General features: G+C 48.8%; 9 protein-coding genes and 1 non-coding gene across 10 annotated transcripts; 5 read left to right on the top strand and 5 right to left on the bottom strand.

The window, feature by feature from the left end:
* Positions 1-797: 797 nt before the first annotated feature.
* EURHEDRAFT_446261 (DUF4396 domain-containing protein) lies at positions 798-1,489 on the top strand (the record flags this gene model as incomplete). Its single annotated transcript, XM_040783586.1, has 2 exons — positions 798-1,140; positions 1,197-1,489. The coding sequence occupies 2 exons, from the start codon at positions 798-800 to the stop codon at positions 1,487-1,489; spliced, it is 636 nt and encodes a 211-aa protein (XP_040643552.1).
* A 292-nt stretch (positions 1,490-1,781) lies between these two features.
* Positions 1,782-3,918, top strand: EURHEDRAFT_535502 (uncharacterized protein). Its single transcript, XM_040787319.1, has one exon. It carries the CDS (start codon positions 1,902-1,904, stop codon positions 3,846-3,848), a length of 1,947 nt encoding a protein of 648 aa, XP_040643551.1. The 5' UTR covers positions 1,782-1,901; the 3' UTR covers positions 3,849-3,918.
* A 2,113-nt stretch (positions 3,919-6,031) lies between these two features.
* Positions 6,032-7,135, top strand: EURHEDRAFT_445046 (NAD(P)-binding protein; the record flags this gene model as incomplete). Its single annotated transcript, XM_040783502.1, has 2 exons — positions 6,032-6,257; positions 6,312-7,135. 2 exons carry the CDS (start codon positions 6,032-6,034, stop codon positions 7,133-7,135), a joined length of 1,050 nt encoding a protein of 349 aa, XP_040643550.1.
* Positions 7,136-9,228: 2,093 nt separating this feature from the next.
* EURHEDRAFT_535480 (Zn(II)2Cys6 transcription factor) lies at positions 9,229-11,824 on the bottom strand (the record flags this gene model as incomplete). Its single annotated transcript, XM_040787318.1, has 2 exons — positions 10,740-11,824; positions 9,229-10,671 (listed from the first exon to the last, which is right to left on the bottom strand). Exons 1-2 carry the CDS (start codon positions 11,391-11,393, stop codon positions 9,229-9,231), a joined length of 2,097 nt encoding a protein of 698 aa, XP_040643549.1. The 5' UTR covers positions 11,394-11,824.
* A 424-nt stretch (positions 11,825-12,248) lies between these two features.
* EURHEDRAFT_446250 (MFS general substrate transporter) lies at positions 12,249-13,817 on the top strand (the record flags this gene model as incomplete). Its single annotated transcript, XM_040783584.1, has 1 exon — positions 12,249-13,817. One exon carries the CDS (start codon positions 12,249-12,251, stop codon positions 13,815-13,817), a length of 1,569 nt encoding a protein of 522 aa, XP_040643548.1.
* Positions 13,818-16,021: 2,204 nt separating this feature from the next.
* EURHEDRAFT_32045 (putative aspartate aminotransferase) lies at positions 16,022-18,177 on the bottom strand. Its single transcript, XM_040778333.1, has 5 exons — positions 17,948-18,177; positions 17,801-17,879; positions 16,745-17,673; positions 16,633-16,692; positions 16,022-16,581 (listed from the first exon to the last, which is right to left on the bottom strand). The coding sequence occupies exons 1-5, from the start codon at positions 18,062-18,064 to the stop codon at positions 16,480-16,482; spliced, it is 1,287 nt and encodes a 428-aa protein (XP_040643547.1). The 5' UTR covers positions 18,065-18,177; the 3' UTR covers positions 16,022-16,479.
* A 229-nt stretch (positions 18,178-18,406) lies between these two features.
* Positions 18,407-21,004, bottom strand: EURHEDRAFT_407859 (U4/U6-U5 snRNP complex subunit SNU66). The gene has a single exon (XM_040780683.1). The coding sequence runs from the start codon at positions 20,802-20,804 to the stop codon at positions 18,753-18,755; it is 2,052 nt and encodes a 683-aa protein (XP_040643546.1). The 5' UTR covers positions 20,805-21,004; the 3' UTR covers positions 18,407-18,752.
* A 596-nt stretch (positions 21,005-21,600) lies between these two features.
* On the bottom strand, positions 21,601-23,583 carry EURHEDRAFT_512012 (aminoacyl-tRNA hydrolase; the record flags this gene model as incomplete). The annotated part of the gene is made up of 4 exons (XM_040786023.1): positions 21,601-21,905; positions 21,971-22,317; positions 22,803-23,200; positions 23,275-23,583. 4 exons carry the CDS (start codon positions 23,581-23,583, stop codon positions 21,601-21,603), a joined length of 1,359 nt encoding a protein of 452 aa, XP_040643545.1.
* A 794-nt stretch (positions 23,584-24,377) lies between these two features.
* Positions 24,378-24,450, bottom strand: EURHEDRAFT_t7. Its single transcript has one exon. It is a non-coding gene; the product is annotated as a tRNA-Val (tRNA).
* Positions 24,451-25,188: 738 nt separating this feature from the next.
* Positions 25,189-26,162, top strand: EURHEDRAFT_382891 (DUF4448 domain-containing protein; the record flags this gene model as incomplete). The annotated part of the gene is made up of 2 exons (XM_040779553.1): positions 25,189-25,309; positions 25,360-26,162. 2 exons carry the CDS (start codon positions 25,189-25,191, stop codon positions 26,160-26,162), a joined length of 924 nt encoding a protein of 307 aa, XP_040643544.1.
* Between the last annotated feature and the right edge of the window lie 394 nt (positions 26,163-26,556).

Below are 26,556 nucleotides of genomic sequence, written 5' to 3'. Positions count from 1 at the left end.
AGGGCGTTGATGATCAGTAACCGCCCGCTCCCCACCTTCAGTAATCATCCCTGTCTTGCCGAAAACAATGCAGTCGAGATGACTCGCTTCTTGAAAAGCTTCACCGCCGCCCTTGACCAAGATGTCATATTTCGCCGCGAGACCACCGCCAACAAACAAAGCAGTCGGGGCAGCGAGGCCGGTACCACAATGACAGGCCACCACAAAAACGGAGATTGCGAATTGCAGCGACCAAAACAGCCATCCACCGACGCTATTGTCTATCCAGTCCTCGGGCAGCCTGCCAGAGACACTGAGACTCAACCAGATAATCCAATCCAAGATAGCGATTAGGGTTATTACAGATACGGGAAAGGAGGGTTTTATAGTTTACTCGGCCTGCCAAGGGCGCTCTTCTAGCCTTGACAAGGAGCCTCCCTGGCATAAATGACGCTTTTTTTTCTCCTTTCCCTTTCCTCTTTGCACTATTTTGTCACTTGCCATATGACACATACCCGGGAACGGAATGCGACATTTGTGCGTTTTGTACCTCTGGGGGTATAGATTATGCAGCATACAACGGAGATTAGATTTTCTATTTCAAGTTAGTCTCCGCCATGGACCCATGGATGTCGTTCAGTCTAGCCATATGAAGAAATTCTTGACATCAAAGCCGAGTCGGCGTTGCGCGGTTTTTGCCTCTTTTCTTCCCCATTCTTCCTGTTACTGCTTCTTTCGTCAGTGTATATTTATTATATGTTAGTAGAAAATTAAAGATCAAAGACACCCAGAAGCTGAATTCGCCAATTTTTACCAACATGTATCGAGCGTATAGTTTGGTTCGCCCCCAATTGGGTGCGCCTCTACATCCTACCTTCTTTCGCTCGCATTTTTTCTCTTCCTCGTCTCCGATCCAGGCTTGTTCTTCACATCAGCACAAAGAGTCTCCCACAGTCCAAGGTGTAAGCTGCCACAGTCAGGAAACTGCAACAACGTCCCCTTGGCAACTCCAGTTCTGGGCCGATCGCTCCACATGGAAACGAGCCGGTATCAACACATTGCGCTGTCTGGTCGGTTGTACGACTGGTGATTTTTCGGCAATGTGGTTACTTCAAATGTTATATCCAGAGCTCGGGATGAGGACCATCATGGCCGTGTCTAGTAATCCTCTCATTTTTTCACTGTATACACGAAATGATAGCTGATGATTGTTCCAGTGGCATCCGGGATCACCACCTCGATCATCCTCGAGACAACCTTTCTTCGGCTAGGAGCTGACCGGCTCTCCTGGCCGACTGCTGCTCGTACTGCAATGGGGATGAGTATGGTGTCGATGCTAGCAATGGAGGTAGCAGAGAACGTGGTTGACTACCATCTCACTGGTGGTATGGTGGACTTTAGGAATATTCAGTTTTGGCTGGCAGCTGCGGTGTCGATGGGAGCTGGATATTTGGCTCCGTTGCCGTATAATTATCTGCGGTTACGGAAGTATGGAAAGGCTTGCCACTGAGTTCTTGGGGCATCAAATGTTTTTTGAAGACTACTGGTTTACCCGAAGTATATACGAATGGACCAGACAAGTGGTCTCTAAAACTGTCATAAGAAAGCTAGTGAATTTGAGATTCCATTAGCCAATAGTTTAATTCAACGTTGGGGTCGTGGATGTTTGGTATGTACCAAATGGACATACTGCTCCCCGCATTGGATAATCCGTGGATTTTCACGTCGCATCTTCGATTTGAGAGGCCAAATCTCCAGTGGATACTCACCGATGTGGCTCTTTTGCATAATAACCTCGGTCGTAAAGGCACATCTGAACCTCGGTTGCAGAGATATAAATGGAGCTCGCCGAATGCTAGCATAGAGAGAAGCCATATTTCATTATCGCATTTCCTTTTACAGTGTGCAACTCAGCCAAAAACATGGAAAATCAGAAAAAGCCTTCATCGTCCACGGACGGGTTCTTTCAAATTCTACCCGACGTGCCCCCTGCGTATACACATACCGAAACTCAGCAACAAGGTCGCCATATTGGATCAGACGACACGGTCTTTGCGAGAATCTTAGAGCTGTATCTTCCAAGAGAATCTGCTGAAGTGGGCACCGCTATTCACAAACTTGGTCGCCGCGCTCTCCATCCATCAACCCTACGCCTGGCCACCGATGCCGAGGTAAACCAGCCCGTTCTCCGGCCACTCACCACGTTCGGTGGAGAGAATCGTATCGATCCTCTGTGGACAGGTGAGGGCTGGAGAACACTCAAAGCGATTGGGCAAGAAGAGGGGTTGGTCACTGTGGCGTATGAAGAGGACAATAGTTCCTGGAATCGGCGGGTTCATCAGTTCGCGCTCAATCATGTCTGGAGTAGTAGTGCAGCCATGACTGGCTGCCCTGCGTCGATGACAGATGGGGCAGCGAAGTTGCTGGCGGGGCATTTGGATGATCCTGACGGTGACCAACCCGGGCGCAGCGGGGTGCTCCGCGAGGCATACCGGCGGCTGATATCGCGAGATCCAAATGAGGCTTGGACTACTGGGCAGTGGATGACCGAACGAACTGGCGGGAGTGATGTACGAGAGACAGAAACAGTTGCGCGACGATTGACTGTAGAGGAAGCGTCCCAAGACGTGGAGACTGGACGAGACCTTGACGCTCACGGTATGCCGTTGGGACCATGGCGTATCGATGGTTTTAAATGGTTCAGCAGTGCAACAGACTCGGACATGACTTTGATGCTAGCCCAAACGGATGAGGGGCTTAGTCTGTTCTATACCCCTACACGACGACGCTCCAGTAAGCAGAAAGACGCTGGGGAGCTAAACGGGATTCGCATTCAGCGCCTTAAGGATAAACTCGGCACCAAGTCTCTGCCCACAGCTGAGCTGGAACTGAAGGGCGTCCGGAGCTGGCTAATAGGCCAAAAGGGCAAAGGTGTGAAAGAAATTTCCACAGTTCTTAACATCACTCGACTGTATACCGCAGGCGGATCTGTTGCAGGTTGGGGTCGCGGTCTCGCAGTCTGCCGGGCGTACACTCGGGTCCGCAAAGTGCGAGGAGCCCTCCTTCAAGAAAATAGGCAGCACGTTCGATGGATGGCAAGCGAAACCATGAAGTATTGGGCGGCAATGCATCTCACATTTTTTGGTATTGCATTGCAAGGCACCGCGGAGCAGGATTGGGAATCAATGGTTCGCAACACAAAGGCCACTAACCTAATTCCACGGGATAACACGAAGGCGGCAACCCTTCTTCGACTTGTCACCCCGATTATGAAAGCTGTGGTCAGTGTCAATGCAGTACATGGACTACGTTCCTGTATGGAGTGCCTTGGCGGGGTTGGCTATTGCGAAAACAACGAAGATGGTGGCTTGCTGAACATTGCGAAGATATTCCGTGATACCGCTGTCAATCCCATTTGGGAAGGAACGGTCAGTGTGATGGCGGAAGATGTGGTTCGGGTCGTCACTGACAAACGTCTTGGAGGGGGAAAGGTAGTGGACACAGTTCTTGCGGATTGGGTGAAGAACATCCTCGCTACCTGCCAGCTCAAGTTCGCAGAGGAGTGCGTTGTTGTGCAGCAGAGGCTTGATGCTTTGCGGGAAATAACAAGTAGACTCGGCAAGGAGGAGCTCCTGTGGCGTGGAAGGGAACTTCTTGAACATGTGGCCGCAATTGTGTGTTCCTGTCTGCTCATGTACGATGCATCCTCTGATGGCGATGACATTGCGATAGAGGTTGCATCCAGGTGGATGCGTTCCAAAGCTCTTCAGGGTACCCAAATTCCTGTCAAAGGCACAGATTGGCATCGCGAGGCTGCCATTGATAAGAGAATATTTCTGGGAGAAACCACGCTTCTGTCCAAGATCTGAGAAGCAGTGGCTGCTAGCCTCTTCAGCAATTATTATTTCTAATTTTAGGATTAATTATCTCATGCCCATAGATAGAGGATAGTAACTGCCGGTAGAGCGTAATTAAGAGAATGATAGATGATGGGACGCTTCCTTTCTTTCAAAGTTAACCCTGTCTCAGCCTCAGCCTCTTCGAATTCTCGCCCAAGATGGCTGTTGATAAGGACGGTATATATGTACCTATACGTACTTGTTTTTCTAGAATGACCGTAGCTTTCCTCTTCTGAACACCGCCGCCTTAATGAGGGTACTTCCTGCGAAAAGCTGACCTTTTATACTATAACAACAAAAAGACATTGCGCCACTGGCTTTTTGGTAAGAGAGCCAGCACCAGCTTCCAACACTTGTGTGACGATTCATAGGTGACAGCTCATATATGACGGCTCAACACTGCAGCAATGAATGATACATCGCAAATGCTGCTACTCAGCCATGTCGCCAACAACCTCTATAAAACCCCTTCATTATCTGGATAGATTTCCTCTTCCCTTTTCTTCTCCAGATTCGATATTCCCGTCGATGGTTACAATAGCCTAGATAGGAATATTGGTTCATTTTTATCTACTATTCCGAGCCCGTGATACCAGGAGTATAATAGCCTGATATATTTCCATTTAGGCAGAGGCCGTCGGACCCCAAAAGGCAAGGCACTTGGATGGCTCTGTCAGTAGTTACATCAAGGTAGAGTTACAGTGTAGGAAACGTACAGCATGTTCCGCAGACGCCGGAAACCCATTTCACTCCAATGCGGTCCCCGACTTTGACTTGCGAAGTATCGCGCCCAAGTCCAAGTTTCACGGCAACGCCAGCACCCTCGCGGCCCCCGACCTGCCCTTCCTGGGTTGGGAAAGGCAGCGCACGCCACTGCAATTTGGCAATGTGTCAGATAGCTTCCAAGTGTGATATTCTGTACCCACGGAATTTGTCATTACACCAAAGTCCGAGTGGCAGACGCCGGAATGAGTCCTGCCCGTCCAGGAATTGGCGGTGTCATCCATGGGGACAATTAAGTCGATGTGATGACATTGCAAATACTCACAAATTAACCAGAACCTGGCCGAATTCCGGCTCTGGCGTTTCCACCATTTTCATACTGGTCGATACAGATCCAGGTTTATCGTAGACTGCAGCTTTATGCTGCTTTGGGATTTCGACTGGGGACGACATGGCTAGGGTCACAATATAATAATATCCCAAGTCCGATGGTGGTGCTTTCCTGAGGCTGCATCACCAAAATGTATCTTCGTATTTAGAAGAGTCTATTACAGGGAGACTACCAAGGTGTAAATACTTATGTTATTTTCGAGGAAATAGCGTTGCTGCTGCTCATCATTTTCCATCATGTGTGCGATTCGCACTACTGGTTCCAAGCTCGAGTGAAGTCTTCATGTCTCTGCGCCAACCATAGAATCTTTGAAGGACGAATACGATTCATTCAGTGACAATTAGGATCAAATATAAAGACGTCGAAGGATTGGGTAAACATGTTCAGAGCCATGTGCGGGCGAGTCCTGGAGATGCTGGTCGAGAGCTTCCTGGCTGCCAAACGAACATCCACACAAAGTTTACGCCACGTCGTGGCAACATAGATCGAATGGCCTTTTAACGAGGGTTTGTAAGACATTTAGAGCGTTTATTGTTTGATTTCAGCTACCCCGCGTTGTGGGAAAAAAAAAAAAAAAAAAAAAAAAAAAAAAAAAAAACGAAAAAGTACTACGTTAGTGTTGGCCCAAGTCGCATAACGAAGATAAGTGAATCCCCTGAACTGAACATGGCAGGCGCCCAACACATTCCATGCGCATGGGGTGCAGCGGGACTAACGTGCGGTATGACGAACTAAAGAGAACCATATGGTCACCCATTCGCCTGGCAGAAGCACATTTTAACCTTCAAATTAGTGTCGACGAGTCTTCGCGGTTATATGAACGGGCCACTTGCCCTTCGGCTATATGCGAACGCCCAGAATGCCACGCCGTACTATGGATTTCTCATCAACTTGCGTCATAAAGTGCAGGACAGATTTTATAAGCACTGCTCAATGACCCAACTCCCTGAAGTAGGAAAGATCAGTCAAAGTGTATTGATTTTTTATTTTATCTTGTTTCTTTTTTTTTTTTCATCCAGTGTACTGGCCAACCGTCATAATGACAGTCAAAGTGTTCGTTACCGGAGCCACTGGCTACATTGGGGGTGACGTCTTGTATCACCTACACCAGAAATATCCTGATTTCGAGTATGCGCTTCTTGTTCGCTCCGATAGTAAGACAAAGAAGGTGCTTTCACAGTATCCGAAAGCCCGGATCGTCATTGGCGGCCTTGATGACTCCGCATTGCTGGAACGTGAGGCCGCATGGGCTGATATTGTAATTCGTGAGTATACTTCTTTTCTTTCTCCAGACGTGCAAAGGTACTAATCCAATGGAGATACTGCCGACTCATCGGACCATGACGGTGCTGCGACGTCTATAGCCAAAGGGCTCGTGCAAGGCCATTCTGCCTCTCGACCTGGATTCTGGCTGCACACTGGTGGTACTGGCATTCTGACTTACTTTGACTCGGAAGTCAAGAAGACATTTGGAGAGCCTGATGACAAGGTGTTCAATGATCTCGAGGGTGTAGGAGAGCTAGTGAACCTGCCCGCTGCGGCTTTCCATCGCAACGTGGACGAGATCGTCCTGAACACCGGTATTCAACATGCCGATGCGGCCAAGACAGCTATCATTTGCCCACCTACAATCTACGGTGAGGGGCGTGGACCCAGCTCTGGTCGCGGACGACAAGTATACGAACTTGCTTCCTTCGTGCTGAAAGAGCAGTGTTGCCCTCGCATCGGGAAGGGTCTCTCTCGATGGAATAACGTCCATGTCCGTGATCTGAGCAAAGTGTTTGAACTACTCGTACAAGCTGCATTAGATCCATCTTCAAAGGATGATCCCGAGATTTGGGGGGCACATGGTTACTTTTTCACTGAAAATGGTGAGCATGTCTGGGGCGATGTGTCCGTGGCTACCGGCAAGGAAGCCCACAAGCAAGGGTACATTAAAGGCGGGACTCCCGAGCTTCGAGACTGGTCAATCGATGAGGCTGTCAAATCATCGGCAGGATTCGAAGCGGCAAGTTGGGGCATGAACTCCCGTGGTGTGGCCGCGCGAGCGAAGAAAGTCCTTGGCTGGAGACCACAGGAGAGGAGTCTCAGCGATGAGCTCCCAGATATTGTTCGATCTGAGGCAGCCAGAATGGGACTTTAAATCTGTTGAGGGGTGATACGCCAATGATGTAACTGGTGGCTATTTTGTGAATGTTAACTTTAATCTCCATCCCTTCGCATAAATCGATACACTTGACTCGAAGGCAAATATCATTCCTCTAATTTATGCATAGGGCCACCATTTAAACTGGATTTCAAATAGCCCATCGGGCAGTCTCTCAGTGACAATGCTAAAAGAACCCTCGTTACCCTTCCACTTGGCCCCCCACCATTTCTTTTGCCTTTTCTCTAATACCGCATCGCCTTCTTTCATGAATTTCATAATGATATTTATGATCATTATACCTGATGTATAATGACAAAGATGTCTTTTAATTTAATTGGCAAGAGTAATAAGGGATTCGGAAAGGAGAATAAGGATGATGGGCTGTTCCCATTTGCAGGATCCCAATCGGAGTCTCTAAGTTAGGGAAAGGCTTCTTAGTTGAAGGGTAACATGCTGCAATGGACAGCATCGTTTCGCAACATCGGAGGTAATACAAGCTGTAAGATCTATCCACCATATGCATCTGACAGCACCAAGTACATGTTTGATTGGCTATACCAACGTGTTCAGCAGGTTACTGTTACAGATCTCACTGCATTAATCTCACGTATCAAGTATACAGGATACGACACGATGGTTGAATATACCTTGGGTATACTTTCTGGGGGTATACAAGTGTTATACGGGTACAGGACATAAGGACGCTCATTCAGACACTTAGCTTAGTTCTTCGCGATCAATTCAAATGTCGCAACCTGGCTTCTCTCGTATAGTTCCTAGGGTTCTAGTTAGTTGTATTTCGAGACAGGACACTTACCCTAAGTGTCCTGTCTCGAAATACAACTAACTAGAACCCTAGGAACTATACGAGAGAAGCCAGGTTGTGACAGCTACAGTAATGGTCTTTACAGAACGCTGGGGGTAAAGTCGACTACCTGAGCCTTTTCAATCAACCCATCCAGACTTATGACAAATTCGTGATGCACGGGATCTCTTGCAGTGTAATAGTTTCGGTCTGCGGCGGTTCCAAACTTAACAATAAATGCATGTGTGATACCATCCTGAATAGAAAATTAGCAGTTATACTAACATGAATTTTCCAAGAGAAGATCATAGTTATGGCCTAACAGTCTATTGTCATAGTACTATTCAGAATAATAAATATAATTGGCTAACCTGCGTCTCCTCTGGGGATTATCCTTTCCACCTGACGCTGATTGAATATATGGTTTGCTTGTTGATGGATGGAGGCAGCGATTCTTCAGACTGAGCATTTGCTTGCATGTCTGGGCACTTCTTAGTTATTGCACAAGTGCAGCAGATGACGGTGGCGTTTGAATAAACAGGACTGAACGCACATTTTGCACAGCTTCATGAGCCACATCATGCTTGAATTGAAAAAGAACAATGTGGGTGATCGACATGTTGAAGCGAGGAGTCTTCTAGCTTTTCGAGGGTTTTGTCAAGTTGAATCACAATGAGTGCTAAAACAGAATGTTTTATGATATATATTGCTTTACATTCTGTTAATACAAAACCGCAAGGGCGAATCTTGTTTATATCATGTGCAGGCACCCGCGATTACCAAGTAGGGAACTGACAATCCGCCTATATGTGCGGCTATGTGGCTAACAAATATTCCGAGATTGACAAAAGAGTCGAACCTAATGGAGCCGCGACCCGACTCAGGTTCAGGTTTGAGGTTTCGACCTTTGGAGCCTGAATCGGACCATTTCGAGGCCTAGTCCGTGCGGCTGATCTATGAAGTTTGAAAGAACCTATGTGCCAGGATAGAGCACCGGTAAATTCTAAGGATCTCATATAGCAGTCTGTTCTCCTGCCGAGTCTAGGTCGTGTAGGTGATGGAAATATATTTAGTAAACCCCTTACTTTATTCACAACACCAGAACTGCTGTTTAATAAATTGCATTTGAGGATTGTCCAGAGACAACCTTCCTAACCCTGATACTCTCCTGTGACATGTCCATCACATACTTGGCTGGAGTATATGCAACTTCCTCAAGACTAGCTTACCAGATAATCCCAGAATCCTCTTAAGCTGCAGCGAATGTAAGAAAGACTGTACCCTATTCAGCCAAAAACAGCTCCGGTGGTAGATCGAACAGAGATGACAGCATGGGGTTGCCCTGCCATCGATCATCTCCTAGTAAGGCATTGAAAATGCCTGCCTCGTTTGCATAGTTGACAGCGCTGTTTAAGCCAGGCGCTTCAGCAGTTCCCATGGCATGGCTATCTTGGCCACTATTGGTGGTGGATGATTGCCGCTCTGGGTAGCGACTAGACAGATTATCAAACAGCTGCAAGATAAAGGGACCAGGATCCCAGAATTCGCTGATAGCCTGGAGCACCATCTGGCAGTTGTTGAGTGCAGACCGACCAAGGCGGCCCACCAGTTTGTTAGGGCTTCTGATCCTCTCGTAAAAGGCAGCCTGTGCAAGGAAGATGCCATGGAATAGCTCGTGAGGCACGGTCAGGAGGGCTGATTTCGTGACAAGCGTGCACACTACGTTGGGAATATGATGCGCAGCAGAGTCGACTATCCCTTCGATTTCCTGCTCGTCGCGGTGACATATGTTTTCACCGCGCATGTGGCCGAGGTAAATCAAGATGAGGTGATGGTTGTATTGAACCGACAGGGACATGGAAAAAGGGTTCAAGTAATCAGGCACCTCGTCCTGCCAGGTCAGAGTAGGAACTAGCTGTGCTTTCCACTGGATCAGCTTTGCGTGAAGGTCTTCCGCCCTCGCTGGCTCTCTTCCAGGGTAAAATCGGCTGATGATGATATCGCGCATGATCAGCGAAAGCTTTGTGGTTTCGATCTGATACTGGGCATATCTCTGAGCAGAGGGGTTTTCAGGGAAGTCTGTAGCCATTGCGTCGTGAGCAAAATCCTCGACTGTCAACATATCAGTATCAGCCTGGTCCAAGTCAATGCGAAACGGGCGCCCAACCAAGGCGCCGCATATGCTGTCTCGAACAACCAAGGTCCACCATAATCTCCGCATCAAACTTTTGTCTTGTGGTTGCATGTTGGTTATCGCGATAGTAGAGCGGTGTATTCCTATGGCTTCAGCTATAGTCACCGCTGTACTAATCCACGAGTAAAAATTCCAATAAGTATTGGGGCCGCCACCCCAAAACGATAGAAGAAGGGTGCTCTGGAGTACAGTGATCTTGTTTGTTTCATATCCCATATCAAAGAGAGCTTTCGCCTTATTATAGAAAGAAGAGCGTGCCTCTTGACGGGAATCAAAGCCTACAAGGCTCAGGACGAACCGGGAAGCAAATGTTACCGCAATAAAGCTAACGGCATAAATGAGAATTAATGGCAATTCCTCATTATTGTATTGTTGTTTGAATTCTTGGCGATTGACAATTGGATATAGCGGATACACGCGGTCCAAAAAGACTGATATAAGGGAATCCAGATGGGCCTTTTCCGGCAGTTTGAAAACTCCCTTGGCCCGTAAATATTCGAGGTCCTCGGGCAACATATGTGCAGGCTGGGACTGAAAGGAAGCATTTGCTTGAGCTCCCGGGAATGGGGGGCCTGGATGGTGTAGTTTTGGTCGGCTACCGTCCTTGAGGCCACCAAGTACGATAGCCAGGGGAATGACTCTCCGAGATAAGTGATGGAACACTTATCAATGCAGTCTCTGCCGTTTTCCCGGTTCTTCAAAAAATGGTCAAACATCGCAGACCAGGAGATATCTTGATAGGAGGAGGATCTGAGGCCTGGATTCCCAAGGGATGGCTGGGTGAGAGGAGACTCGCTCGCTGGGGGCAATTCCTGAACAGGCAAGGGTTCAGCCCCGTTGCGAAGTTGGACATGGTCTGTTCCCGCTGAACTCCGCGTCGTAAAGTTCGGAGCAGATATACTGGTTGGTGCTGTTGCAGCAACATCAGACCCATGCAGAGGTAGTGTACCGGTATCTTCAGTCTCCATTTGATAAGTTAAAGATCGCGGGGGCACATCACCGGCGACACCAGCTGGGGTTCTTGCCCGCGGATGATCCCTGCCTATTTTCTGGCGAAGGGCGCTCCGGGTATATGTCCCCCGTTTAGTCTCACGGAGGACACAGTCCGCGTGGCGATCTCGCACACATCGAGTGCATGGCATTTGGTGCATGGCGTCACACTTGGTACGTTTCTCATGGCAGCGCTTACATGCCTTTCCCGCTCGCACACGCGGTCTAGCCGGGTGTTCGTTGGTACTCCTTGCGTCTGCCATCGTGCGATCATGTCGGCAATATCACCTGGACTCTTCCGGCGCATATGCTACCCGGAATTTTTTTTCTTTTTGAACGCCATACTGCGAAAAGATAAAAAGATGGTGGGTCTATTAGTCATCCATATAGCCAGTGGCTATGGCTATATCCACCACCCACAATGACCGGTCCTGCCACAACTTATACTTGAAGGTAGCAAATAATTCAGCCTCTAGTTGGTGCACTCTTGATGATCCACCGAGCACTTCTGGATCAAAAGAATGGCTTTCCTTGCGGGTCTAATGGATACTCCGTTGTTTTTTGATGATGAGGTTCTTGCCGGTCGTATGACGGCAGCTTGATTGATAATTGCACCTTACGAGACTGAAGAAGGCCTGCAGTAGGATAGAGGAATCGCGATGGTGAGTTTGGTACGAATTAAATGGGGAACGGAGTAAACCGAGACCCGGCTCGATGTTGTGGTATCATGTTTCCCACACAATTTAGCCTACCTACTACTCCACCGGCAGACGATCCAGGTAGGCTTTGGGCTGTATTCGCCGGCAATACAATGGTACCCAAACTTGTTAATAGCTTTTAGGAGTGGGTGCCGTGGGCATATGAGATAAGTCCTCAATAACTATAAATACCGACAGAATAAACCATGCGAGTTCTTCCAAATCTCTGTCTTGACTACCGAATTTCATCCTTAACGATCAAGTATGCGCCCTTCGGTGGAGACTGCCTGCTGGCTAGGTGCGAATTGCCCGAGTTTCCCTTTCCACCCGGCATCTACTGATCGTTTTGCGCCAGGGAAAGCTCAGACTCACGATTCTCAGACGGCAGAAGCTCCGCCAACGGCAAATGGCAGGACAGACATGACCAGTGCGTCAAATGAGTGCAACCGCAGCCATCCGCCGGGCATCTATAATCTGGAAGGGCTGCAATTCCATGACACTCCTGGACCCCATGGAGGAGACACCGAAGCGCAGCGTCATCGCCCGCAGGGAGTTCCCCCCGAGTTCCGCGGGTTCGCGGGCGAGCTTATATTCATATTGCTCTGCTCTATGGGTTTGTTCCTGTTTGGCCTCTTCCTAGGGAATGTTGTGATTGATCAAGCTGTGTTCCCTGCCAAGCTTGGAGTGAGCGAAAGCAATACCCCGTGGCTGATTGGATCCTTTCTGTTGGCGAACGGTATCGCCGTCATTATATCCGGATCACTGGCCGACCTGTCGAACCCGAAGATGCTGATGATTCTCGGCTTCGTCTGGCTTGTTATATGGGATGTGGTTGGGGTGTTCAGTATCAGCCCGTCGCTTCCGGTGCTTTTTTTCGTGGTCAGAGCCATGCAGGGGTTGGCCATTGGTGTTCTGCAGGCGACGTCCATGAGCCTGCTCGGACGGGTTTACTCGCCTGGCATTCGCAAGACACGAGTCTTTTCTGTCATGTCCTCAATGACTCCCGTGGGATTCTTGATCGGTTGTCTGCAAGGAGGGGCCTTGACCGTACACCTGCCGTGGGTATTTGGGAGCAATGCCATAGTGTGCTTTATCTGCGCAGTGGCTTCCTCCTTTGGTATTCCCTCTTTTAGCCCGAAGTACGGCGCCTTCGATACTCCATTATCTCTTAAGGACTTCGATGCGCTAGGCGCCCTTTTGGCTGCTATCGGTTGCGGCCTAATTATTTTAGGTCTAACGCAAGGCGTCCCCAGTGGCTGGAGCCCATACACGTACTCGCTGATCATGGTCGGAGTGCTCTTTCTCTTGCTATTTTCCCTGGCCGAACGACGAGCTACTCGGCCTTTGGTTGACAACCGGCTCTGGATCACTCCCGGATTTCTTCCGTTAGCCATCTCATATTTCTTAGGATACGGAGCATATGTCGGAGGATGGATGTTCTTTGCCGTGCGGTTTCTTCTTACTATCCAGGATCACGCTCCCATCATTGTTGCCCTTTACTTTATCCCTAACATGATCTGTGGCGTTTTAGCTACATATATTGTATCGAAAACCCTTCATTTGTTTCCCGGGCATTGGATTCTAATTGCCGGCATGGTTGCAAACACAATGGGTCCTGTGTTCTTTATCCCTCAAACGCCAAATACAACATACTGGGCTCTCTCAATGCCCGGCATTGCCCTTGCTACTTTTGGGCCTGATTTAACATTCGCAGCCGCATCGATTTTTATCACATCTAATGTGCCGCGCTCGTTCCAGGGATCAGCGGGGAGTTTACTTGTTACGATTCAGAATCTATCAGCAGCCATTGTGACGGCGATTGGAGACACAATCGGGAAGGAAGTAAGCAAAGGCGATGGCTATAGTCTGGATCTGGGCGCTTTACGGTCGATTTGGTGGTTTAGTCTGGCGATTTCGCTTGCGGCGGCAGTGGTCTGTATCGGGTTTGTTCGCATTCCTCGGAGCGAAGAGAAGAACCACCTGGAGTGAGTACTATATTCCGTTCATTTATCCATAGCACGACTGAAAAACTGGTCCCATTGAAGCTAGAGAAAGCTGTTGAGGTGACTAGTCGGCTGCTACGTGGGGAGAACGTTGATCATAGCGTCGTCGATTCATTGGACTTGGGCTATCAAAATGTGTCGTTCGAAGTCAGGTAGATACAGACAAATCCTCATTATAAACTTTCATAGGATCCAGGAGTTAGAACTCTTACTCTATATTTTTGCCATTGTTACTGTTTGTTAAATTCAACACAACATCGGTCTTCTACAGGGCCGTGGCCGAGGGGGATTCAGTTAGACCTTGACAAATTCCGTCCATGGGAGTCGAGGGCACTCCCATCTGAGCATCTCCCATGCCAAGGCTCCCGTGGGAGTCCCACGACCTACTTAGTCCCGTCCATGAATGCCCATGAGACTCCCGCCAAGACCGAAATTCTGCATAACTATCCTGTTTAGGATGGATAAATTGCTGAGTTATCAAATAAAATTGCTTTAAACGTAATCGGACACCGAGCGAGGGGCACGTCCGCCTACTTCAGTTAAAAAAAATGTAAGTTAACTAGCAACAGAACAAGTAAAACAAGGCAATTTTTATGTGCAATAATGCTCTATCTAGTAGTGCAGCTTGATCTAATATGTCCTATTTGATGGCAGTTGCTGCAGCGTGGTGGTGCTCGCTTTCGTGGTCTCTCACCACCTTCATTCACCACCCCGGCATGTAAATCAGCAGCTTCCTGACTGCGTTGCTGACCCTCCGCGCCAGTCAGAATACCACCAGCAGCTATAAAGGTCCTAGTAGTATCCCGCTTGCGCTTTTGTGTTTTATTAGCAGCACGTAGCTGCTTAACCTCATGCTCTAAAAGCAGCGCATTCTGCATTGCCATTTGAGCACCCTTGACCACTTGCTCAACTGCCTGATTGATAGGGCTTGGTGTGATGGCCTGGTCACGTTGACGGGCTATCACGTGAGATGCAGTTGTTTGCTTTGTTGATAAATACGGCGTCACCTCCTTTCTTCCTTCCTCATGTTGATTATTCTCGTCGATAGCTACCGAGGTAGAACCCATGAGTTGGATGTTCCATTATCCTAGTAGAGCGCCGTGACAAGTGGCAGGATGAGAAGGGGAATAAGGGAACGCAGGTATCAGCTGGTATGCTTACATGGGTGTGGACTGAGAAGAGCTTTGCATTGGGAGTTAGTTTGCTCTGTTAGCTACGAATTATGGCTGCTGTGTGGATTATTGAGTTAAGAAGGTAAGGGGAAGCTCTGCGGCAGAGAAATCGGAGGCTGAGAGAGAGGATAGTCTCTTCTGACCGTCCAGTCCACTAGGCAGCCCTACAAGCATCAAAGTCTTCGAAGAAATCCAATAAGAAAAGCTGCCCATTATTGCCTCTGAAGTTGTTGAATCTACTTGATTGCTTGCAAAGGTATAAGATCTTTTCAAGGAGTCAGCCTCTTGTCACCAGGAGTCATTGTGCGAGTGTGAGAACTCACAAATCTAGCTGAACTCTCAATAGCCAGGAAATAATCTAATTGTTCCATAGCTTTGAAGTTGACACCCTTCATTTTCAATGTAGTGATCTTACTCATCTGAGGAGCTGTGCTCCAGTCATACTCACCAGTCTGGAAGTAAATTGGACACTTGCAAACTTCAATCCTCCCAACACGATCGCGCATCGAAGCCCCCAGATTGAGTGTGCTGCCATTCATAGAAGATATCGTCAGGGTCATGCCACTGGCCAGTGGCTTTGCGAGCAGAGGTTGATCTCCAATCCAAGGTAACGGGTTATGATAAGGGACGTGTGTATCTCATATGTACCTCAAATTTTGAACCTTGGCCGTTGCTTTCCTTTTCTGGCGGGCGGTCGCTTTAATGAGGACGCTCATCCTGAGTGTTCACTTAGTTACCTAGTATTGCATATATCTACTGGTAGACTATATTCAAGTTTCGCACACCGGGTTGCAGATTCAGTCCATTATTGGGCGATAAGAGCGTGTTCAAGTTCAGCGTCCAAACGGGCTGCGGTGGCTGCCCCAATGCAATTCACAATGTGCTCGAAGATCTTGAGGGTATGTTTTTTTCTTTCTTTCCCTTCTAGCACCGCAGCTCATACTTAGCGGCTCACTGTAACTGGATCATATAGGTCTGATATCTGTTTATACGGGTGTTCCCGAGTAAACGATTACCATTGTCGTTGGGCTAGAGGTTTCATATGACATTGTGCTGGATAAGATCAGAGGGGGGATCGGGAAGACTGTTCGCAATACGAAGGTAGATGGCGTTGCGAAGGAAGTTTGAAAAGCTTCGAATGCTTGTTTAGAATCGTGAAATCAGAGTTGGAAACTCTTTCTGGTAAAGACAAAATTCGAGTGGCTCACTTGAAATTCTCGATTGCTGTCCTACATGTATTCAGACATTAGCAGACTGGACATCTCTTGAATGACTACCTCCATAGATGTTATTCCATAGCAATATTCAAGTTCAGCCATTTAATCACCGATCAACAACGTGACCAAACCATGCATCATAAATTGCTAATCTAACAGACAAGTGGGATATCAGTACAATGAGATCGATCAACTATGACCACCTCCTGCTCTTGACTTCGTTCAACTCATCACTCTTCATCTCGCGATCAAATTAAATTTAGCCAGTCACCTTGAAGATGGACTCGGCCAGGCGACGGACGTTGTCGGAAGTGATACCGGCAACGGAGATACGGCCATCCTTGGTGGCGTAGACGGAATGCTGGAAGTCATTAGCTTAGATTCATATTTATTGGGGATGTCATTAACTTACTTCCTTAGCGAGAGCATCCATCTGCTCGGGCTTGAGACCGGTGAACGCGAACATACCGATCTAGTCAATCAGTTAGCGGTGGACCGAAAAACTATTCAAACTATGTACTCACCTGGCTAGTAATGTGCGACCAGTCGTGCTTGCTGCCGAGATCCTCCAGGTTTTTCTTGAGAAGGGCACGCATCTCAATGATACGGTCAGCCATGCCCTTAACTTCACCCAACCACTGCTGGTTCAAGGCGGGGTCATTCATGATGGTCGATGCAACACGGGCACCGTGGACAGGCGGGTTAGAGTAAAAGGGACGAATGAGAATCTTGATCTGGGAGTCCACACGCTTCTTCTCCTCGGCAGACTCGCAGACAAGGGAGAAAGCACCAACACGCTCACCGTAGAGACCCATGTTCTTGGCGAAACTCTGGCACAGAGCAATGTTGTGGCCCTCCTTCACAAAGTGACGAGGAGCGAAAGCATCCTGGTCAGCGTTTCCGCTGGCAAATCCCTGGTAGGCCATGTCGAAGAAGGCAAAGTGGCCCTTCTGCTTCATGACGTCGCTAATCTGGCGCCATTGGTCCTGGGTCGGGTCGACGCCGGTAGGGTTGTGAGCGCAAGCGTGGAGCAGGATGATGCTGTTCTCAGGAGCGGCCTTGATGTCGGCAATCAGACCCTCAAAGTCGAGGCCGATGGTGTCCTTGTTGTAGTAGCGGTACTTCTCCACCTCGATACCGGAGTCCTTGAAGACAGCGTTGTGGTTGGCCCAGCTGGGGGTGGGGAGGTAGATTTTCTTCGCGTGAGGATAGAAGCGCTGCAAGAAAGCGCCACCGATTCTCAGAGCACCAGTACCGGAGATGGACTGGGTGATTACGAGACGGTCATCCTTGAGAACGGCAGAGTCGGCACCGTAGGCGAGCTCCGCAGCAGCCTTGGTGAATGAAGGAATACCAGTGATGCCGGCGTACTCCTTGTCGAAACGAGAGGCGACAACCTTGTCCTCAGCAGCGCGAACAGAGGGCAGGACGTAGGGCTTGCCTTGGTCGTCACCTATTCAGAAAGAAACAAGATCAGCGTTCATCCAATGACTCATAGCTAGAGATCAGTCGACGCGGGAAATAATTCTTCGAAAGAACAGACTGAAAGGAGCCCAGAAAATGAAGAGAGAAAAGCATACGGTAAGCACCAACACCCAAGTTAATCTTCTCCTTGAACGAGTCGGCCTTGAAGGCTTCGGTGATACCCAGGATAGCGTCCTACCACCCCTTCTGTCAGCAATTGCACCCCAAACCAATGACCCCAATCATAATTGAATCGAGCATACTGGAGGACCCTGGGGAACGTTGGACCAAGCAGAGGCGAATCTGGCACCAACGAGGGTGGTGCGCATGTTGGCCTGGCGCGAGCCAGCGATGCGGGCAGTTCGAAGGGTGGACAGCATTGCGACGGCTAGCTAATGCAAAGGTCACTAGAATAGATCCTCTGGGGGGAGATAAAGAGAATGAGACGAGTGTAGACCCGAACAAAGAGAGATGAGGAGGTGGTTGTAAGAGAGGAAGAGGGGAGAAAAGAAGAGTTCGAGCTGTGCGGGTAAATAAGAAGCGATCCGCTGTCGGAGATGCAGCGATGTCGTTGTGTGGATTCTGGGCTTTGTTTAGTCTCATGTGATGGAGGGCAATTCCGACGGGATTTTCTTAATTTCTCGTATAATTCTCCTACAATTGCTTTTTTATATGCTTCAAATTGCCCGATTCTACGCATTGTCCATGTCATATTCACTCACGCACATAAATAATCGTAAAACCCCAGATACTCAGTTATCAATCTCCAAATCATGTGACTCGCATATCATGTGATGCCGCTTTCGGTGAACTGATCCAGACAGAATCCACTGTTTTTTCTCCTCACGCGTTGGAGAACCTCACTTTTGCCTATTCGGGATAGTTTAATCGACAGGGTGCGCCTGGGGAAATAAGGTACAGTAGCGCAAATCTCCACATGCCAAGTGGGCAATCCTCGCTTAGCCATTGCCAGTCCGGAGTATCTTTTAACGCTCCGGAAAATTCATCATCCATTACCTATGCAATAGCCTCTACCTCTGGTATATAGACAGGAAATAGTAAAAGAAATCAACCCAACCGCACACCTGCCTGGCGGTTCTTCCGTGCAGTCGCCCCCATTGCATTGTTCATACCCGTATGCTGACTGCTGTCCAATGTACTCATTGCCTCGCGTTGCTTCTCTTCGTCGATCTTCTTCAACCGCTTCTCCGTCTTCATCTTGCCGCTGCCCTTGCCGTGGAATTGGTGACTCAAATGCTTGAACGCTTCCTTTTGGTTCATGAGACGACCGTATTCGTCCACGTACTTGAGCTGTACGTCCGGCTTGTATTCGCGGTTGAACACATCGGCCATGTGGCGTGAGTCATGCTGGTCACGCTGTTTGTTCTCCCAGCGAGCATGCTCTTCCCGCTCGCGAGCAGACATGCGGTCGAGCTTGCCTGAGGTACGATCGCGCTCTCTTTGCTGGCGAGCACGCTTTTCAGCTTCAGTTTCAAGGTGTTGCTTTTCATGCAGAAAGCGCTGGCGCTCCCGGAAGAGTGCATTGTTCGAAGCACTGTCAGTTTGTTTCACGAGACCACGTTGCTTAAGCATAGATAATGTAGCTCCCAATCCTTGGTCTAATGTAGTTTCTTCTTCCAATCCGGTGCCACTGATCCCCTGCTGCGCCTTGGCCTCGTCCTGCTTAATGCGTTCCTTGAGCTCCTCCTCGTCCTCAATGCCACTGTAAGTCCGGCCCATGTCCACATCGCCCTCTAGCTCGACATGAGGCGCTTCCGCAGGAGATGATGGCGCTTCTGCTGGTACAGGTGTAGCAGTCTTACGGCTTTCACGGCGGTCGGGAAGCGTGGGTCGCTGTAGGTTAGAGACGAATTCAGAAGTTTCGTCGATAATAAGACCAGGTTCCTCTTCATTCTCTGCGTTTTCCACTTCCATCGGTGTCTGTGACTCTTCTTCCCGGAGCTGTCGCGCAAGGTCTTCTGGCTTGACCTTCTGACGCTTCTTGAAGGCAGCACGTCTTTGTCGTGTAAGGGATGCTTGTAGATCGTCATCGTCTGCGAACGAGACATCTTCGCTTATCCGCTTTCGCGGAGCAGGGGCGGGCGCTGGTGTTTTATTGTTTTTGTCAACTTCCATCGATGTCCCGTCTGGGACGTTGCCCGACTCAGTGGCTGGGAAGGTATCCTCATCATCTAACACAGCACGTTGCTTGGTAGTCTTCGTCTTCTTCTTCTTTGGCTTCTTGATTTTGACTTCGCTGATGTCCATGTAATCCGATACGGGAGCCTGAGGCTCCAGATCTAAGTCAAGGCTGATGGCATTCTTCTTCAACTTCTCGGAGACTTCCTGTCGCTGGGCATCGCGGTCTTCGGCAGTCGAACCGGTGGCATCAAGGGTAAAACGTTTCCGCTTCTTGCCCTCAATTTCCTCGTCGTATTGTGCTAGAATTCCGGCGTTTTCCGCGGTCGGATCGTAAACAGGTTTGCGCTTCTTCAACTCCAATTTCTCAGCCGTCTTTTCGCTGTCCCTCAAAGCAAGATCCTCCAATTCATCTCCCTCGTCTTCCTGGTCGACCGCGGCATCCTTGAGGGTAAGAATATGCTCCTCCTCACCATCAAATTCACCAGCTTCGTGTCCGACCTTCAAACCAGCCAAATCCGCCGAAGTGTATTCCGTCGCTGCAGCCCGTTCCCGCTCCTCGAGTTCTTCCTCGAGTTTACGCGCCCGTTCCTTCTCGATCTTCTTCTGTCGCTTTTTCGCCTGCTGCAACCATGTCTTTGTATCCTCCGCACCACCCGTTTCACCTAATGTCGAACCCTCAAGCTTGGCATTTTTCTGTGCCTGCTCGCGCGCCTTTTTGATTGCCGCGTTCCTTTCCTCTCGTTTCTGCTTCGCCTCGGCTTCATCTTGGAGTTTCTTCCAGTTCTCGCCGGCTTGCGCTTGTCGGGATTCTAATGTGCTTGCTGGGTCTTCTTCGTCTGAGGATGTGTCTGAATCAGAATCATCGTGCTCTTTGAAACTAGGACCGGCAGTGGCGTCGGCACCGGGGACGGGGAGAGGTTTGAGGCCGAGCGCGGCTCGGATTTTGTTGTTCTGTTCAATGGAGAGCGCGTCCGACATTTCGAAAAGTCGGAAATGAGAACGGTCAGGCGCTCAGAAGAAATGGAGGTCGAATGGGCAAGATGTGCCGTAGGAGTTGGTCTGATAAAAGCAGTTGAAGTTGGCCGCAGCGCATCAAAGCGCCAAGACCGGTTTGGATTACTTCAGCGCTCCATCCCCAATACAGTAAAGCGCTGAACTACCGCGCTTAGCGGCTCCACCACCTTAGCGCTGCAAAATAAAAGCCAAAAATTTTCTTCTTCTCGCCCTTTTTCTTTTCTTCTTCAACACACACGGATCTGTGTCCAGCGATCCCGTTCACAGATTATTCATGAATTTAGTCATTCACGGGTATCTGTGTTTCGGTTGATTACTGGGCAGTTCGACGTTATACGGAGCCATCTTTCCTATGGATGGTTTTTTGGCAATCCGGTCGACAGATCTCAGATTAAATGCCAGCTTCAGGTGTTCACTCTGGTCTTGAGTTCCCTTTTGGTGAACTCGGCTGGAGATCCTGGGTGCTGGCGGCGTCATATTCCTGATCCCTTCGCTGAAGCCGTTGGCTCGTGAAGTTGGGGAAAAACCATGACATGCCAACATACCTTTTCCATGACGATGTATGTAGAACACCTATTGTTGCCTCGTAGAAACTGGAATTCATGTTGGAAATACTTCGAAGCTCTTGTGTTGCGTGCCTCTACAGTATAAGTACTTGGAATTGCGCTCAATGATAAACAAGACTATCGTACCAACATAAGCCTATATGCCATGACCATCGTCATCATCACTCATTATATCTAACACTCCCTACGGAGCGTTACAACAACTTCAAATGCCCCGTCACATTATCAACCACGCTCTTCGGCCCCAAGACACCGAGCACTGTCCGACTCCCACTCGCAATCTGCGTCCGTCCAGCATCCTGAATCACACGCGCGCAGAGACCAAGGCTAATCGCCTGCGCCTGGAGCAGCTGCAACTCGTCCTCACCCTTAATCTGTAAGGCAATCTTTGCTTGTCCTTCACGTTCCCAGCGACGCAGGATGGGGGAGTCGGGGGCGTGCGTGAGGAAGTATTTGTAGCAGGCGAGGGTTGCGTGGGAGCATTGGGCGGCGATTTTACCTGTAGCGTTTGCCAGTGTTGTCAGTATTTAATATCAAATTAAATCGTAGATGGAGGAGACGTACCCTTGGTCATACCCAAATCCGTCCGGACAACAAGAACTAGCTTAACCTCTTCCTCGTTGTCGAAATTGGCCAATTCGCCCTGCTCCTCGTCCTCACTGTCTTCCTCCTCATCCTCTTCCTCGTCTTCGTAGTCTTCATCCGACGAATCTTTATGGACCTTCACATTGTAGCTATTCGGCCATCCTTCTTTCTCACCCGAGAAGAGTCGGAGGGAGGATCCCTGGCCGACGAAGTAGCCTGTGACGCCGGCGAGGATGGCGGTTGCGATCACGTACGTGGTCGTTGAGGGGGGGAGGCGTTCAAGTTCAGCCATTTTGTCTGGTTTTTTAGCCTTCTTGTTCGCAGCTCTTGTTCGTGGGAGGTAGGAATATGGTGAGTGTATGGTAGACGTGAGGAGCTGCGATTTTTTCCTGCAGCTGCGGGAGCTGTTCTCCGCCGAATATTCTTTGGCAGATCTGCGCCACTGCTAGACCTCAAACGTTGCTGATTTACATGCTCTACGGTTTTTTATGGGATTGATACGAGCAGTGATGGAATGCGCCTTCGAATAATTATTGTTATGAATTTTGCACTCCCCGCGACTGCTAAAAAACAAAAAAAAAAAAAAAAAAAAAAAAAACAAAAATAGGCATGACCAAGCGTGTTATTGCTGTCGTTATATACATCCCTAAAACTGTAAAGCAAAAAGCAACAAAACTTCACCCATTGAAATGCTCCTAATTCGCTTGAGCCGGGGCAGGCGCAGGCGCCTGGTTCTGGTTTCCAAGTCGACGGCTCCTATAATGATAAGTTAGCACCACGCACAGAGCAAGGAAGGGACAGCCAAACTTACATCATAGACCGGCTGACGAAACTGATGAGGACCATGAAGAGCCACTGAGGGATCAAGCTGAAAGCATAGATACCATAGCCCAGAGGAACAATGAGTCCGTTCTGAGAAACCCAACCGTCCGTTGGGTGCATGGCGCCCTCATAAGCGGGGACATCCTGGTAGGTCTTCTTGGAGTGAACCTCGTAGATGGTGTCGGCCGTAACGGTGGTCGAGTTCAAACGGACGATGTGAAGAGGAGTCTCCGGGCGCTCGAATCCCTCCTGGGCCTGGGGGACCTGGAAGTGCCAAAGGCTAGGTGCGCCAGCGACCCAGGCAGAGCAAAGAACCTGGTTGGCTTCGCAGTCCAAGTAACCGAGATTTGGCGCGGTAGGGTCAGCGGAAAACAGGAGGACGGATTCCTAAAAACCAAAGAATCAGCGATTTTTATTCCCGAAACGGCGTCGCGCCCCTTGAATTTCGCGGTGTCACTCACGTTGAAAGCCTTGTTGGCGCGCTCACAACGGCCAAAGCAAGTCTTATTTCCTCCAGTCACGTAAACAAGCCATTCCTGAGCTGCCCCCGATGGTTCAAGGGTGGCTTGCCAGTTCGTAAGGTTGACCGGGGTGACAGCCTTCTCCTGGACCTTCTGCTCGACCACCTTCTCAACGGGAACCACGGGAGTCGCGGTAGGGAGGTAATTCTTGGCCTTATTGAACCAACCCTGCACACGATCGCCCAGAGGGACCTGCTCTTGCGCCGCAGCAAGCGCGGGGAGGATAGCGATAAACGGAGTGAAGCGCATGGTGCTAGTAAAAACGACGCGTTCGGGTCAGCCACAGACCAACAATATTCTCCGGAAGAAAGGGAAGAACACATCGATTTCCATCGCCAAAGTGAATAAAAGCAACACTTACCTGGGTTAAATTAAAGAAGCGCACTTTGGAGGGAGCTAGACAGGTTGAAAAAGGGCCAAAGTACGGACAGCAGGCGTGGAACGAAGGAGAGAGAATATGTATGTTTCTGTTGTCGACAGTTGACGACACTTGGCCGAAGCGCCGGCAAGGAGATTCGGGCACGTGTCCGGTGGGGATTATTTACTGCTCAATCAGGTATACGATTATGCTCTGCAGCTTGGGTCTTTATCGATAACGTTCGTTTCTCTCTTTTCTAGAACATATACTTTAAATGATATTCAAGGTCCCTTTCAGTGTGTCTCCATGGATGCCCTAGGCTGCTCATCGCGATTCCGGTGGCCATTATCTATGAGACTCTTTCCATTCCATAGCGCCAGCTTGTTGCGACGATTACCCAGTAATACGTTGCAGAGAATAACCAGTAAAAGTTGTATGTTGGATTAACATTGGCCATCACCTATGTACAATGTTATATGCGGATACATTCCTTGAATAGCCGTCAAAAACATATATAGAATAATCGTATTCGATGAAGACAAAAGAACATCATTGCACATCCATATTGCTAGAAAGCACTTAAAACAACCAGCAAGTACGGTAATAAAGAAAACGATTTAAAAAGACACTTCAAAGCGAAAGAAAGAACCCAAAAAAAAAAAAAAAAGGACCAAAAAAATAACTATGGCCAATATGGGGATCGAACCCATGATCTCCCGTGTGTAAGACGGGCGCCTTAACCACTGGGCCAATCGACCGGAAGCCGGGTTAAGTTAACGCACATTTATTATATCACAATATAAGTAAATTATTCAGGCAATAAAACGAATAGTAATCAGAGTCAGGGCTTTGTTTGCATAATCACAATAGGACAAACAACAAGAAAAAAGTAGATAAAGAGATAGAAATGCGCGAGCCCGTCATCAGGTCTCACATTTTTCCAGAAATATATACATGAAGGTTCTAGGCGCTCGAGAAATAATTGCACTAGACTAGGAGAAAAAGAAAGTCGTCTTGTTTTTTCTAGACCCGTACTGGGAGACAGAGAGTTGGCAACATAGAGTTCGATCAGTACTAATGGACTAGGGATAACGCCTATCATCGAAGCCATATTCCTAATGCCAAACCTTTGGATCAATATCTACGACAGAGGTATGCCGTGTATTCCGTGCTGTATCTTAAACCTGCATCAAGATATATCGCAAGGAAGGCACGACTCGAGAAGCTAGTCCCAGTATGCGAATCTTAACCAGCGTGGGAGTTTCCCGTTTTAGCAATGTCCAACGTAGCTTCCCTGCACGTTCCCTTTGAGGAGTTCCTCCCCTCAAAGACCAACCCATCTGCTTCGTTTCCCTCCGTCTACCCAGCTTTTCTCATCCAAATATCCCTTTGCTTATTAGCACCCATCTTTTAACTGGTATCGCTCTTAGCATACACATTTACCCAGCATCAGAAAGTTGCCCTCTTGAATTCTCTGCTACGAACGTCACGCCAATATGCTGTTGACTCGGTTTCTGCTCGCCAGATGGTTGCCAGTTGCTCTCATTGTTATAACGATGATAGAAACCAGCTTTGGTGCTGCTTTGAAGAAGAACTTTGTGGATGAAACCCGTGGTGGTGAGCTATCCACCAGCTTGACGTGAACGCATAACTAACACCCTGAGCAGAGATCAAGTCGACGAACAAGATGGCAACGAACGATACAGCCGCACGTAACGTTACTTCTGCCGGTGACTTCCCTGTCTGTACCTATCATAATGGCACGCTCTCGCCCTTCTGCCTACCACACAACGGAGCGGATGTCATAGTGGATGCGACTTACTATGTCACTTGGAACGCCGACTTCTATCCGTTGAACGCCACGATCACGATCGAATTGCGATACCCCAATTCCACCGAAGGAGATTCGGCTTTCACTTCGGAACGAACGGATAACAGCTACGGATACATTCCCCTTCGCATGCGCAAGGAATGGCTCCAGGGCAAGCCACACAACGAATTGACCCTCTACATCATTGAGCTGGATTCAACCTCGGACCGGAGAGCTCGTGCTCGACAAGGGCCGACTGTTGTGCTTCATCCGAAACCAAAGGAACATTACAAGCCCCCGCCCCCTCTGCCGTTCAACAGGCTGGCACTGATCATCGGCTTGCCGGTCAGTGTAGGAGTGGTGGTTCTCATCGTCGCTGGCCTGTTTTTTGGTATGCGGAGAAGCAGACAGATTGGGGTTGCACATGCCAAGAGGTCTCGAGGCAAAGGCTATGGAATTGGAAAATCGCGGAATGAACGCCTGGGACGAAGTAAAAGTTCGATGGACAACGATGCGGACGCCGCCCTGAAAAAATATTCTGACGCTGATGAGGACATGTCGGAGATCGCAGACTCTGATCTATACCATGATCTGTACCGGTCTGGAAACTATGGATTCGACTCGCGAGTTGCAAAGCTCAAGAGCTGGAGTAATTCCTGAATTCCTAAGGCTTTTGGGATTGATATGCCCAGAAAGAAGGATATCGAATATGGTTTGAACGGGCTTGTGATTTAATTGACCATTGAGTTGTCAACGAGACGACTTAGCACTCTTTTTTTCCATTTCCTGTTTTCGTTTAATTTTTTGGGGTTGTATGGTATTGAGGACTCAAGCATTGCGAGTGAATATTTCTAGCGAATGGACCAGAGCTGTCTCTTCTGCATAGTATTCCGTATACCCGTTGTGATAGTTGACCAACAAGAGACGCGGAAAATGCCATTACCGTTCGTGCGGTGGGCAAGTTGTAAGCCATGACGTCGAGTTTGGATGCAATATAGCGGGGGTTACTGTGATTATGAGGAGAAGGGAAGAATAACCATGGGCGCCTGCCTGT

Source organism: Aspergillus ruber, assembly GCF_000600275.1.
Source record: "Aspergillus ruber CBS 135680 unplaced genomic scaffold scaffold00001, whole genome shotgun sequence".
In the NCBI taxonomy this organism is placed as follows: domain Eukaryota; kingdom Fungi; phylum Ascomycota; class Eurotiomycetes; order Eurotiales; family Aspergillaceae; genus Aspergillus; species Aspergillus ruber.
This window is presented reverse-complemented; position numbering and strand designations above follow the sequence as displayed.